A 14442-nucleotide genomic window follows, 5' to 3' on the forward strand; every position below is an offset into this window, starting at 1 on the left:
TGTGTTCTTGAGCATTTGTAATCAGATTGGATTATAATGAAATCTCCTTGGAAGTGCAATGGAGATTGGACTACTTTCAGATTGTGGAAGAAATCAGTATAATTGCTTTGTGTCTTTCTCTTCTCACTCTCTATCTTTACTTTATCCAACGGGAGGAGGACATCGAAAAGGGATTACTCCGCTAGGGGAGAGGTGGTTTCCACCGTAGGATTTCCCTTTTCGTAGTAAGTTGTCGACTTTCTGTTTTTTCCCCTCTGATCTGTTTTATTTACAATGTTGTTTGACCCCTCGCCGTGGTCAATCTGATAGGTGAAGGAAGGGTGGATCTGAATGTTAGATTCACTTTTTCCTTTCCTTATCTTTCAGGTTTATGATGGCCAGCAACCCAAACAAAGATGAGATCGCGGCACTAAATAACTCTTGGATGGGGGATGAACCGTTGGATACAATGTCGTCTTTCGCGCCGGATGGGACAACAGAAATCCCTTTATGTTCGGTGAATAGATCTGAAGATTGGGAGGTTATGCTCCCGAGCATCTCGGACAGAGTGTCCTCATCTTATACAGCCCAAAAATATCTCCGAAAATATAACAAAAATGGGTTCTAAGTCCTAAAAACTACTCATGCACGACGGTAACCACCATAACAACGGTGGAAACCACCGTAACCAGAACAACCCTAACTAAAGCATGTAGTTTACAGTTTTTTTAACGAAAACTAAAGCAATCAAATAGAAGAAATAAACAAAGAAATGCAGAGAAACACGAACTTGTTATGTGATGAAGAAAAACTGGGTTCGGTAGTGAAAGGTTGAAGGACTAAAATGCACTGAAAGTGGTTAAGAGATTCTAGAACCTTTGAGTTGCTAAAGTGCAAAAATGGTAAAAGTGTTCCAAACAAACGTTTGAAACCATTTATACTCCCTTCGCAACTCTTCATAAACGAAGCAACGATCCAGATCAGATCCATTCATGCCTCAAACGATTCTGATCAAACGCATCTGATTCCCAAACATCAGGATCAAACCAACGGCAATGATGAAACTTTGGGAACAGAAGCTGAGACACTCTCAAGGCACTAGGTACTCAGGTACTACACTAGCCTTTATACGTGGCATCAGCAAACCAAAGGTCATGTCCCCTCAGTCTCACCCTCGAGCCATGGGCATTAAATGCTGAATGACAAACGACCAACTCCCTGACGAGGGAATCTTTTCACATCTCTACAAGATAGACGGACACATGTATGGCAAACACATCTCATACGAACTGAACGGTTCGTCCCATATCAATTGTCGAGCATACTCAGGATTCTAGCGAACACATCCTTGTGTACATTACCGTTAATCCTAATATCGACATAGTCACCGATATGATAAGTTCTGAGGTACGCTCGTGTTCTCCGATCAACATGTTCGCTAATTGGATTTGTGAGATGTCCCATCGTAAACCATGCAATCCCATCTTGGGCCTAATCACACGACGAACACATCTAGGATCCTAACTGGCATACCCTTGTGAATGGCACCGTTAACCCTGATGAATTTTTGAAAGAAAAAAAGTTGTAGATGAGGGAAAAAATGAAGAAAAGTACGATAAATTAGGTGTCGGTGATACACGGTTAGATATGACAGATCTCATTTATCCAACGGTCACATTTTTTTAAGAGATTAAAATTAATGAAATATGACCAAATTGAATGATGGAAACAAGAAAAAGGATCAAATTGAAGCGTTTGATAGTTAATGAATCAATTTAAAAAAAAAAAAGAATTAAGTTAAAGGATCGAATATTCAATTAAGAAAAAAAAAATGCGAGGCAAAAATGGTGACTATTCTTAATTTTTTTGATAAAATAAGTTAATGTTTTAATTTTTGAAATCACATATAAAAAAAGTAAAAAAAAAATTGCAATAAATAATCCACACAATCGGAACCCGTGGCTACGCAAGGGTGGGTATATCACAAACCAAATTATGACCATTGATTAGTTATCTTTAGAATTGGAATATGATACCAATAATTGAGGATTATCAACAAACAAGGATGGACAGTCATCTAACTAGTCGTAAAGATTCTCAATAATCACTTAGTACTAGTAGTGTCTTCATTACCTTTTTATTTTATAAAAAAGTTAAATATTTTAATTTTAGCTTAATTGCACTTTTGGATTCTTATCTTTCCAAAAGTTGCGGTTATGGACCCCTAACTAATTTAAATACAAAACAGTTCCCTATGTTTTGATTCTTTGCCAGTTTTGGACCCCAAAGCACAAAAAAAAAAATAAAAAAAAATTGACACGTGACACCTCACTTTATGTTACTACCGAGTAAGTAGTGTCCTTTAGTTTGACTTTACTTTAAAGATTCTTGTGATGCTAGGTTCTGCAGATTGCAGATTGGAGAAAGATGAGGAAGATTGTTCATGAGTCTTAAGCATGTGTTGAATGTGGCGAAAATACTGTGTTGGAAAGATCAGGTAAATAACAATCTCATTTTTGCTTGATCGGTGATTCATATACACTTTCCTTGATTACTGCACACTTTCAAAATTAAAGTAGCTAGGTTTTCTAAAATTGTTGAAAAGATTGTTCAGTTGTTGAACCAAAACTATATTTCTACAGCAGAGTTGCAGTCAACCCTACCTTATTGGAGAAAGATCTGGAGAATTGTATTGTTCATACAGCTTCAACGTTTACTGAAAAAAGGTACAAACAAGTTTAATTTCTCATACAATCAACTTTAGTTTAATGCTTTTGTATTATTTTTTAGATAAATCACTCAATTTATGCAAGAATGTTTTTGCTCCATCCATATTAATTTTACTTTTCAAACTAAATTAGCTTAAAACTTGAACCCTGCTTCCAAGTCAAAATCCTCAAAAATATCATAAGCAGTCAATTTAACCATGTGGATTGTGGTCCTCTAATTTCAATCATTAAAAAAGGGAAAATAACTGTAGATTGATACCTCAGTTAAGTTACAAAAACTTCAATATTTTAGAAAGCTGCTACATTGATTAAATAAAAGAGTTTGATATCCATTATTGTAACATTGACAGGAGAGCCTTACCATTTTGAAAACGATATGAAATAATTACTTGATAAGTTGCAACTCTGCTAGGTCCTTTACCTTATTATCTACACAATCTTATATTTTAAGTACGTACACAATATGGCAAAACTATATTATGCCAAACTCCAACAATTTTCTACTTCAATTTAGACAATGTTGATATATACATTAACAGTTTAGGGTGGCAAATGCATAAATTGAATCTATAAATGTTATTGCCTCTGCAGTTTTTGCTTGCTGTGGTACATGAACTGCAGTAGATATAACTCCTAATTCTCTAGATTCTAGCTGCTTCCTGCTGTCGTGAAAGGAAAAGATTGTTCAAAACTGTGTGCTGACAGCAATAAAAACGTTGAGGTAGAAAACAACCTGATCATTTTTTCACAACCTGTTTATCGTTTTCAAAGATAAATTGGGTATTTAGAGATTGTCTTAAAGGATCTTAAACTTTAATATTGGATGGAATCCCTGTTTGAACTTTAACAAATATTTGTTTGAACAAGCTAAAAACAATTCTTCAATGAAAAGTGTCATCGAGTATCATTTTTCAAATAAACAGACTCTGAATGAACAAAATCTTCCTATACAAAAAGAACATGAATGATATGCTAAGAGAACGAGGTTCATTCTCAACCATTTTATTTTTCAATACATGCACAACACACGCGCACACACACACACACACAAATACATATATGCCTAACTTTGATCTATTGAAATTTATTTAGATGGCGAGTTTTCTGATTGATTTGGCAAAGCTTTATGTGGAGAAATGTATAAATGGGGTGATTGCAGAGTCAAGTTATATATGTTGCTTCACGCGCATTGCTGATGATTTTGAAGAAGAAAGAGCTTGGTTGGAAGATGCAACGACAACTATCAAGACGCGTGTTGATGTGGCAACCATGAGAGGAGAGGATGTTCAAGCTAATGCTCTTTTTTGGGAAGAAGAAGCTGAAAAGCTCATTCAAGAAGACACCAAAACAAATCAAAAATGTTTTTTTGGATTTTGCCCTCATTGCATATGGCGATATAGAAGGGGAAAGGAACTGACAAATAAGAAGGAGCAAATTAAAAGATTGATTGAAACTGGAGAGAAACTTTCAATTGGATTCACTGCTCGTCTTCCAGATGTTGAATGCTATTCACCCGGACAGTATATTCCTTTTGAAATTAGTCCATCGAAATACAAAGAGCTTTTAGATGCTTTGAAAGATGACAACAATTTTATAACCGGGATGCAAGGGATGGGGGGCACAGGAAAAACTACATTGGTCAAGGAAGTGTGTATGAAACTAAAGCAGTCCAAACAATTTACTCAAATCATCCACACGACAGTGTCATTTTCTCCTGATATCAAAAAGATTCAAGATGATATTGCTCGACCCTTGGGATTGAAATTTGATGACTGTAATGAATCAGACCGACACAAAATACTATGGAGCAGATTAACCAATGGTGAGAAGATTCTTCTAATATTGGATGATGTGTGGGAAGATATCGATTTTGATGAAATAGGGATTCCATATAGTGACAACCACAAAGGCTGTAGAATTCTTGTAACCACGCGCAATATCTTGGTGTGCTACAGATTAGGATGCAGTAAGACAATCCAACTGGATCTCTTATCTAAGGAAGACGCGTGGATCATGTTCCAAAGGCATGCTGGTTTAAGCAAAACTTCGAATGAAAGTTTGTTTGAAATAGGCCGTGAAATTGCAAATGAATGCAAAAGGTTACCAGTTGCAATTGCTGTTATAGCCAGTAATTTGGAGGGCAAACAACATCATAAAGAGTGGAATGAGGCCTTAAATTCCATGCGCAGCGCTGATGATGAAATCCTTAAATTTTATAAATGCATTCAGTTTACCTATGAAAATATGAAGAATGACAATGCCAAGAAACTATTCCTCTTGTGTTCTGTATTTCGAGAAGATGACAAAATTTCTACCGAAATGTTAACCAGATTTGGCATTGGAGGAGGCCTTTTTGGGGAAGATTATGGAAGCTACAAAGATGCTCGAAGTCAAGTAGTTATATCCAAACAAGTACTCCGAGATTCTTGTTTATTGTTGGAGGAAAATCAAAACAAAGTGAAAATGTACGACTTGATTCGTGATGCAGCACTGCAGATAGCAAATAGAGAGATTCAAACAGTAAAGTTGGATGGTAAAAATCAAAAGGCAATTGTTGAAAGGGAGAAGAATATTAAATATTTGTTTTGCGAAGGAAGGCCAAAGGATGTGTTTTCATGTAAGCTCGATGGTTCCAAGCTTGTGATTCTAATTGTCACCGTGTATAAGGATGAAGAGTGCCATAATGTGAAAATCGAAGTCCCGAATTCATTTTTTGAAACTAATAATGGCCTTCGAGTTTTTCATTTTTTATATGACAATGATCATAAGATACCTCTATCATTACCTCGATCAATTGAGTCTTTGAAGAATATTCGATCTCTTCTTTTTACGCTCGTTGATTTGGGTGATATCTCTACTTTGGGAAATTTGCAAAGTCTTGAGACACTTGATTTGAAAGACTGTAAAATTGATGAATTGCCACTTGGAATTGCAGATCTAGAGAAATTTAGATTGTTGAATTTGGAAAGTTGTGAAATTGTAAGGAATAATCCATTTGAAGTGATTGAAAGATGCTCATCTCTGGAAGAGTTGTATTTCACAGGTAGTTTTAATACTTTTTGTCGAGAAATAACTTTCCCAAAATTGCAAAGCTTGCAAAGGTTTTGCATCGATGAATATTCGAGACCAGTGAATGATTCATCATCAAAGTATGTGTCAGTTGTAGACAACGATGAGGTTTTCTTATCTGAAGCAACACTCAAGTACTGTATGCAAACAACCGAGGTTCTTAGACTAAGAAGAATCGAGACGGGATGGAGAAATCTCATACCCCAGATTGTTTCTATGGATCAAGGTATGAAAGATATAGTTGAACTTAGTTTGAGTTGCATTTCACAACTTCGGTACCTCGTTGACACGAAGGATATTGTGTTCCAAGGACCGAATGTTGTGTCCAAGTTGGTTGTACTAAAATTGGACAGAATGGAAAATTTGGAAGAACTGTTTAATGGTCCCGTTTCCTTTGACTTTCTGAAGAATTTACAGAAGATATCAATCAAGGATTGTAAACATTTGCAAAGCTTGTTTAAATTCGAGCAAAACCTCTGCAATCTAAAGACCATCGAACTGCAGAATTGTCCGATGTTAGTTTCCCTGTTTCGACGGTTGACTTCTCGAAACTTGGTGTTGCTAGAGGAATTGCAAATAGCTGATTGTGAGGGATTGGAAAACATAATAACAGATGAAAGAAGAGATGAGGAATCAAGAGAAGAAATACATGTTGATGATGATGATCATGATAGTCGTGCCTCAATGTTTCCAAAGCTAAAAGTTCTTGATATTGAGGGGTCTTCCCCGTTAAAATATATACTTCCGTTTCTCTATACTCAAAGCCTTCCAGTACTAGAAGCAATCAGAATAAGAAGATGCGAAGAGCTCAAATACATATTTGGCCATGATTATTCCATGCTTTCATATCGTCTTTGCATTTGGGAACGTGTTCAATGTCTTCCAATACAATCATACAGAATGTGCAATATTAAAGAGATTGTATTGTGTCATATTTTGAAGATAAAATCAGTGTTTATCCTATCAATTACACCAAAAATGTTGTTGGAAACTTTGACAATTAAGAACTGTGATGAGTTAAAGAACATAATATTAGACACTGTAGATGAGATTACTGGTGGCAATAATTGGGGCGATGTCTTCCCAAAATTGAAAAGCATCTCTGTTGAAGATTGCATGCAATTGGAATACATCATATTTGGACACGACAATCATGATCATCAAAGCCCAAGTGAGATTAACCTGCGTCTTCCTGCATTGAAATATATCAATCTTTGCAATCTTCCTGGTTTAGTTGCCATGTGTACCAGACAACATCGCACAACATTTCCACCTCTGGTAGAACTGGAATGCAATGGATGTTCACATGTTGCTATCAAATCTTTTCGTGATTTCGGAATTCATCCGATTTCAAAATCTCAGGACGATGCAATCATGAAGGTATTCATCTTTCCATGTATTTTTGTTGTTTGTGAAATTAATCCATGATGCTTAATGCATGATGACTTTAACACAACATAGTAAAACAAAACAGGAAATTATCTCGTACTCTTCATACATACCATAAGTTTTATTTTATTAGGGGGTTGGGTGGCTAAAATGGTATTTTTTATTTTTTTTGGTTACGGCTAAAGACAAATAAAAAAAATACTAACATACTAACAATTATCAAACTTGTTGTTAAAAAAAAAACTTTATTTTATTGTTGTACTCTGTACTCATCATCATAGCCATATGTGAAAACAATTATGGTTTAATTGGTATATTTTCCATGAAGTATCAGGATAGTGTAGTGAAGTGGTACTAATCTGTTTTATTTACATATTATCTAAACGTATTTCGCCACAGATTTTTTTTAGAGTTATTTAGAAACTAATGCAACAAAGTGTAATAGCATGTGTAATTTTTTTTTTTCTAGTAAAGACTCAATTTGCTCCCTTGCGATCCAATTTGTTCTATCATAAAAAATAATACTCAAATTAGTCTGTGATATCTTTATATAAATGACAAATTATTCTATTACTTAACTCTTTTAGATTGACATTAAAACAACAACAACAATCATGCTTTATACTACTAAGTAAGATCGGCTACATGGATTAAATTGAGTAATAATATTATATCATAAATTATATTTGGATTCAATTCATTAATCATTAAAAGGGGTCTTCATGAATTTTGAGTGTACAAAATTGATGATATGACAAGGAGTAAACTATCGATGATATGACAGGGTGGTAAACCGAAATTCTCTCAAATTACAAGGGGCGAAAGTACCTTAAATTTTGTAATTTGATGCCATGAAGGTCCAAAATCAAAAAACCTTCAAATTAAGGGTTGGAATCTAAATAATTTTTTTTACAAGGGGTAAACCGGAAATCGCTAATATTAAGGGGGTAAACATATATTAACCCTTTTTTAAAATATATATAAAAGTCAACAAATAATCTTTAATTTCATAAAAATAGTCATTAATTTTTTATTTTATTTTTTTGACCGAAGCAAAGTTAACCATTATCATTAATCGAACAATGTTCAATACAAGAAGGATAAGAATAAAAAATAGGCTTAATTGCACTTTTGGACCCCTAACTAATTTAAATACAAAACAGCCCCCTATGTTTTGATTCTTTGGCAGTTTTGGACCCCCAGTCCATTGTTGACTCGGTCAACGCTGACGTGGCACCCTAAGTGAGGTGCCACGTGTCATATTTTTTTATTTTTTTTGCCTTGGGGTCCAAAACTGCCAAAGAATCAAAACATAGGGGGCTGTTTTGTATTTAAATTAGTTAGGGGTCCATAACCGCAACTTTTGGAAAGATAGGGGTCCAAAAGTGCAATTAAGCCTAAAAAATACGGTGACTAGCCCAAGAACAAGTCGTCCTAGTTAAAGTATGAGCAACCGTGTTCGCTTGTCTCCTAACAAACTTCACATCGAAGTTGGAATGTAAGGATAACTGATAAATAATACTAGAAACAATAGCATAGAATTCTGAATTACCATGACCTGGAGATGATAGAGCTTGCACTAGAGTAGATGAGTCGGACTCGAAAATAATTGGATCCCATTTGTTTGCATCAGCAAAATAAAGGGCCTCCAACAAGGCTACTACCTCCCCTCCAAAACTGTCATATCCATTTCGTTTTAGCCTAAATAAATTGTCGTCGGGAGTCTCGATACACCTCCATTTACGAGTGTATTTCAGAAGTTATTTATTGGCAAATTAATTAACTAGCCTTCCTTGATGTTTATGTGAACATATCTCACCTTCCCGTTGGACAAAAACTTCCTTTTCATTAAAAATAAAAAATAAAATAAAAAAATACACCACCCACCCCTTTACGCAAAAGAGGAGTGCTATGAACACTCTCTCCAACACTCGCTCTCTTATTGAGTGAAATTCACTCGCTCTCTTATTGAGTGAAATTCATGTGGATACCACACATTGAAAATGGATCCCACATAAAGTGGTGAGACCCACATGAGTTTCAATAGAAGAGTGTTAGTTAGAGACATTGTTAGAAAGAGGGTGTTCCTATCTGCCGTTGATGTAGTATTCCTCAGTCCTCACATAGTCACACACCCACATAAAATGACCTCCAATGTCCCATGGTTAATGGTTAGGCCTCTGTCGCTATCGGTGATCGCTGACCAATAAACCACCGATTTGCTGCTCGCTCGGTAAGTAAGAAAAAGATGAATACTGTTTACAAAGGGTCCATTATTTCACTTTGGTTCGTTATTAAATGCTATGGATTTATCAATCAATAATACTTTATGTTGATGTTCTGTTTAGGGTTCAAGCCTCTCTTGAATTTTATTGCTTTTTTTTTGTACAATTTTTTATTGCTTTTTTTTGCCTTATAAAAAAAAAAAAAAAAGTTATGATATTTTAGAAAGCCAAATTCCACAGCGAGAAACGATGAAGAATGAACATATCAGTAGTGAATTGGAGATGTATTTCTTACTCAATACATAAATAAGAAAAAAAATTAAATGTTTAGTTTTAACAGAACATCAACAGTGTTATCTTGTGAATGAGTTTTTTTTTTTTTTTTTTTATCTATTTTATGAACACTTAAGGAGGTTAGTGCCTATTACAAAACTAGGGGGAATGTGTGTAACGTTTAAAGAGACCTGCAAAGAGGGGACGGCATTGTAATTTTTGCAAAATTCTTTTTATAAAATTCAAAAACAAATTATTTTATTTTTTGATGATGACGAGTGATCTTTTAATTCAATTATACCACTTTCATATAATTGCACATGATAATGGCAATTTACTTCTATCTTATAGCATGATTTTCCCCAAAAATCAGCTTGATGTTTCTTATACTCCACAAATCATTTCAGTTTAGACTTATATTAAGAATTCATGATGATATCATTCTAATTTGATTTGAATTTTGTAGGAAGATGGTGATGGCCAAAGAGCCATAGCTTTCCCTCCAATTGCCATAACAAAACCAGTTAAACACCGGCAGGAAACTAGCAAGACTAATAGTAATAATGCTCAAGGTGAAGAGTATTTCAATCGGTTTTATTTTCTTAAGTTACCACATCACCCTTTTCATTTTGAAGTTTGACTCTTATTTCCCACATTTTGTTCAGTTTTTTTAAATGATGATGCTATCATGAAAGTAAGCTCAGATATTGAGGATCAATTTCTTAAGGATGATGAAATATTAGTTTCCAAATCAAAGCTCTGTACTATTGTATCTCAGTGTCCTTCAAAGCCTGCTCAAGGTATTTTATTGCTTCATTTTAGTTTTAATTAATTTTCTTGTGCTAAAATATGCATAATTATTATTACCTATACTTTCAGGTGACCCTTCTCAAAGAGATGAAGATTTAAGTTATTCTTGGGTTGTCACAAAGGAGCTACGGAATCTAGTTTCCGAGAATTATTTGGCTATTGAGAACTTGTCTTTGTTGACTGATTTCCTAGTTAAGAATCCTTCAGTTCTAAGGGACACTTCATTGAGTAACAGATTCAAGGGTTATGCCTACAACTGTCTAGCTGAGCTATTGAAATTCCTCCAAAAGCATTACCTGTTGGATGTGTTAGGTTCAAGCCATTCTGAATTTGTTGAGCTATTACAAGATATGCGTAGATTTCCTTTTGATAAAGAATGGTTGGATGGTGTTGAAAAGCTCGCCTTGTTTCCTGGTTTACAAGTCTCTCAAAATGCGCTGCAAAATTTTTTGGACTCAAAACACATTTTGACTCAACATGTGGAGGATCTTAAACATCAATTGGCTTCCTTTGAAGCTGTTTTGCAGAACATCACTCAACAGGAGGCACAGATTTTAGAAACGCAGGCTGCTTTAAGTGATCCTATTGGCTATTAGACTATTTTTTGTTGCATTCCTTCACGACCAAAAGTATTGTTTGTCTAGTTTGTCCTTTTCTCATCTCAAATTAATTAAACCATCTTGTTGAATTTGTGTATTTGGAAATTACTATTGATTGTTGTATGTCATGTCGGTCATGAAGTATTAAATTCTTCATGTTGAACATACTTTGTCTATTTTACTGTTCTCGTTATGTTGGTTATTTACTTATTTATTATTTGTCAAAAAAATAATAATAACTGTTTCTTTATTTATGGAAAATTGACTCAAAATTTGGACGATGAAGTTTCTGGATCGTTTTAGAAGCAATCGCAATATGATAGGTGATGTTGGGAGGATGGATTGATTCGTCAAAAATTGTGATTGGATTAAATTGCGACACCATTTTGCAAGCTGGCAACATCACTACAATGTACAAACTTCAAATTGTTGCACGATCCAGGGCAGATGCCACACGATTTCAGTAACATTTGAAATCTATATAAACTTTCATTCATCATTTTTGTTATGGAATCTTATAAAACTAAATGACGAAGCTTTTTGGGAACTTAGACTAAGAGTTGAGAGTCTTTGGGTGAAATTTTTAAGTTGAAAAACAAGTGTAAAATCTTGGTTGAGTGAAATGAGTAGAAATTAGGCTATATTTCTTGGAGAACTTGCTAAATAAATATTATAATATACTATCGGAAAGATTGGTACTTACGTGCCCGTCTATCTGCTTTTCTACTACACCGTCTAATCATATGTAAAAAGATATATCAATTAAACATTTTTGGAACGCAAGGGTCAGAAACAATGTCTTAAGATATAATGTCCCATATGAATAATAATCATCATCTTGGTTGTCCCATATGAATAATGTCACAAGTTTTCATGTCACCACTTAACTATCCAAAATACTTGCAAAACAGCACAATATTTGATAGTCATCATCTTGGTTGTCCCATATGAACTTCATAAATAAGGGAATAAACAATGTCATCTATTTTATTACCATTGAAAATGTAAGTTTCCTCACCTTAATGATGCTCGTATTTTATGTTCAATTTCTCCTCCATTAGAATAACCATATATTACCATGAAGAGTCATGCCAAATTATAAATTAATTTAAAAATATTCAAAGAGATCTGGAGAAGACACAAATGGTAAAGATTGTATATTTAAATAAGATCTGAAATTTTTTGTCCATTAACAACAAAACGTTCACCCCTTGAAATTGATTTTGGGGATTAACAACAACATTTACATGACGGTCGGATTCTGACGAAGACGGTGAGTTTCACGTCGGGGAGGGTTGTGGTCGTCGGAGCGGGGAGGGTTGGGGTCACCGGAAAAGATCGTTAATGGTGAGGGGAAGAAAACACACGAGATTTTGAAGGAAGAAGAAGAAAGGTTAAGGAAATTAAAATACAGCAGCATTGTTTTTTAGGGGGATGTATTGGATTAGGATTCTATAGGATTTTAAAAGACTTTTTAATTTTGAAAAAGTCTTGTGGTATTCAATCAAGACTTTTTGCAATTTAAAAAAAGTCTTGTGGTATTCAATCAAGACTCTTTGTTATTTTAAAAAAGTCTTGAGGTATTCAATCAAGACTTTTCATCATTTAAAAAAAGTCTTGTGGTATTCAAAATCATTCAAATTTTGAAGGATTGTTTAATAAATTGGATTTTGATGGATTTTGTGGGATTTTGTAGTGTAATTTTAACAAGAAAAAGTCTTTCATGAAAAGATGAGATTTCTTGAGATTGTTTTTATTTTAAAAGTTACTATCTTTTTCTTCTCTCTCTATCTCTCCATTCTCTCTTCGTTTCTCTATCTCTCCATTCTCTCTCTCTCTCTCTCTCTCTCTCTCTCTCATCCCCCCTCTCTCCCTCTCTCTATCTCATAAAAAAATAGAAAATTGTATTGAGAATATTATGATAGAGAGTATGTCGTAATCAATGTTCCGCAAATCGAGTGTTAAATCTCCGAGATTATCGAGTTGACATTTTTAGGTACAAAAATCGTGTTAACTCTGAGGTAAAATCGCTTTCTGGTAAAATTGGAAGGTTTGACTGAGTTAACACTCGGTAAACTCGTGTAACTCGACCGATTTATAATGGCTGACACAATATTTTTTTTTGAAAGATTTGTAAGTGCTGGCATAATTTTAAATATGTACAATTGAATTTTATGGGAATAACATTTTTAACAAATAAAAAATGTGTATTGAGAATATTGTGTTATAGTGTTTTTTAGTCCCTTAAAATCTTATAAATTCCATAAAATTCTTAAAATTTGAAAATCAATAGTAAAAGAATTTTTTATTGGTTTTATTTTTCTTTATTCAAACGCTAGAATTTATTTGTTCATTATTTTTATCATTCACGCTTGTAAGTTTGCTCTTTTCCCCCTAAAATTTATTGAATCTTTTGAAATTTTAAAATCACATGAAATCCTTTGAAATCCTTAAAAGTCTGTGTGATAAATCCCTTAAAATCTTGAGTGTATAAAGTCTTTTACATAAAAAGTCTTTTAAAATCTCACAGAATCTATACAATCTCACACAGTCTTTTAAAATCTTAAAGACTTTTTTTTATTAAAATAGTCTTTTAAAATCCTAATCCAATACACCCCCCTAGTATTTATCTTGAAATTGTTAAAAATTGGCTGAAGAAGATGAACAACTTAATTGTAGTGAAGCCAGATAGAAATGTCAATTTAGTTACACCATGATTCATGGTATCTAAGTAGCAGACAAAGGGGCAGGAGGTGGTGGTGGTGGTGGTGGGTATCTGATGAAAAGCTGAAGGTGAGAAGTAAAATTGATCTGTTTTGAGAGTATTGTTGTTGACATATTTAGTTTCACTAAGACACATGGGTAATTTACCGAGGATTTCATCGGCAGTTGCGAACTGAACATAAACAGAAGCAGAAACTCAGTCTTCTGAGTAATGCTGCAATTGTTCAAAAAAAATTCAAAACCAACCAACTTCTCCAATTTAGATTTTTGAGCAAAATCAAGTGCATCATCCCCATTTAATCACAAGTAAGTATCTTGACTCATTTTTAATCATAATGTTAGTTTGTGTAGGTTTTTTTTAATTTTAAAAATGGTAGTTTTCATGTGGTTAGGGTTGATGTAGGAATTGAATTTTTGATAATTGCATGTAGTTTATAATTGAATGTAGTTGCTTTAATTGATGATTGAATGATGTTAGAGTATAATGTGGTTTTCAATGGTGGCAAAAGAACACCTTTTGAGTATGTTTGATACTTTGCACACAAAGTGTTTGATAAAATGTCTCAATGACAATTTTATTGATTATTTGGTTAGTTTAAGTTATCGATATGATGTTAATTGTAATTCGAAAAAGTGCATATTGAA

General features: G+C 34.0%; 1 protein-coding gene across 4 annotated transcripts; it reads left to right on the plus strand.

Annotated features, from left to right (window-relative positions):
- Positions 1–2321: 2321 nt before the first annotated feature.
- On the plus strand, positions 2322–11266 carry LOC25480120 (probable disease resistance protein At4g27220). 4 transcript variants are annotated; one of them, XM_039832281.1, is made up of 7 exons: positions 2322–2476; positions 2622–2705; positions 3300–3429; positions 3801–7157; positions 10131–10236; positions 10330–10464; positions 10544–11266. In XM_039832281.1, exons 4-7 carry the CDS (start codon positions 3801–3803, stop codon positions 11068–11070), a joined length of 4125 nt encoding a protein of 1374 aa, XP_039688215.1. In that variant the 5' UTR covers positions 2322–2476; positions 2622–2705; positions 3300–3429; the 3' UTR covers positions 11071–11266. The 4 variants fall into 4 exon arrangements, with proteins under 4 accessions (XP_039688215.1, XP_039688214.1, XP_039688217.1 ...); XM_039832283.1 differs by having other exon boundaries at positions 2328–2476; positions 2625–2705; XM_039832280.1 differs by lacking the exon at positions 3300–3429.
- The last annotated feature ends 3176 nt before the right edge of the window (positions 11267–14442 follow it).

This window comes from Medicago truncatula, chromosome 3 (genome assembly GCF_003473485.1).
Source record: "Medicago truncatula cultivar Jemalong A17 chromosome 3, MtrunA17r5.0-ANR, whole genome shotgun sequence".
Lineage (NCBI taxonomy): Eukaryota > Viridiplantae > Streptophyta > Magnoliopsida > Fabales > Fabaceae > Medicago > Medicago truncatula.

Bases quoted from the DNA above. Each gene is read 5' to 3' on its own strand.
- LOC25480120 (XM_039832281.1), top strand. From the start codon at position 3,801: ATGGCGAGTTTTCTGATTGATTTGGCAAAGCTTTATGTGGAGAAATGT. The intron at 10,237-10,329 runs GTGAAGAGTATT...CATTTTGTTCAG, and splicing joins TAATAGTAATAATGCTCAAG to TTTTTTTAAATGATGATGCT. The intron at 10,465-10,543 runs GTATTTTATTGC...CTATACTTTCAG, and splicing joins TCCTTCAAAGCCTGCTCAAG to GTGACCCTTCTCAAAGAGAT.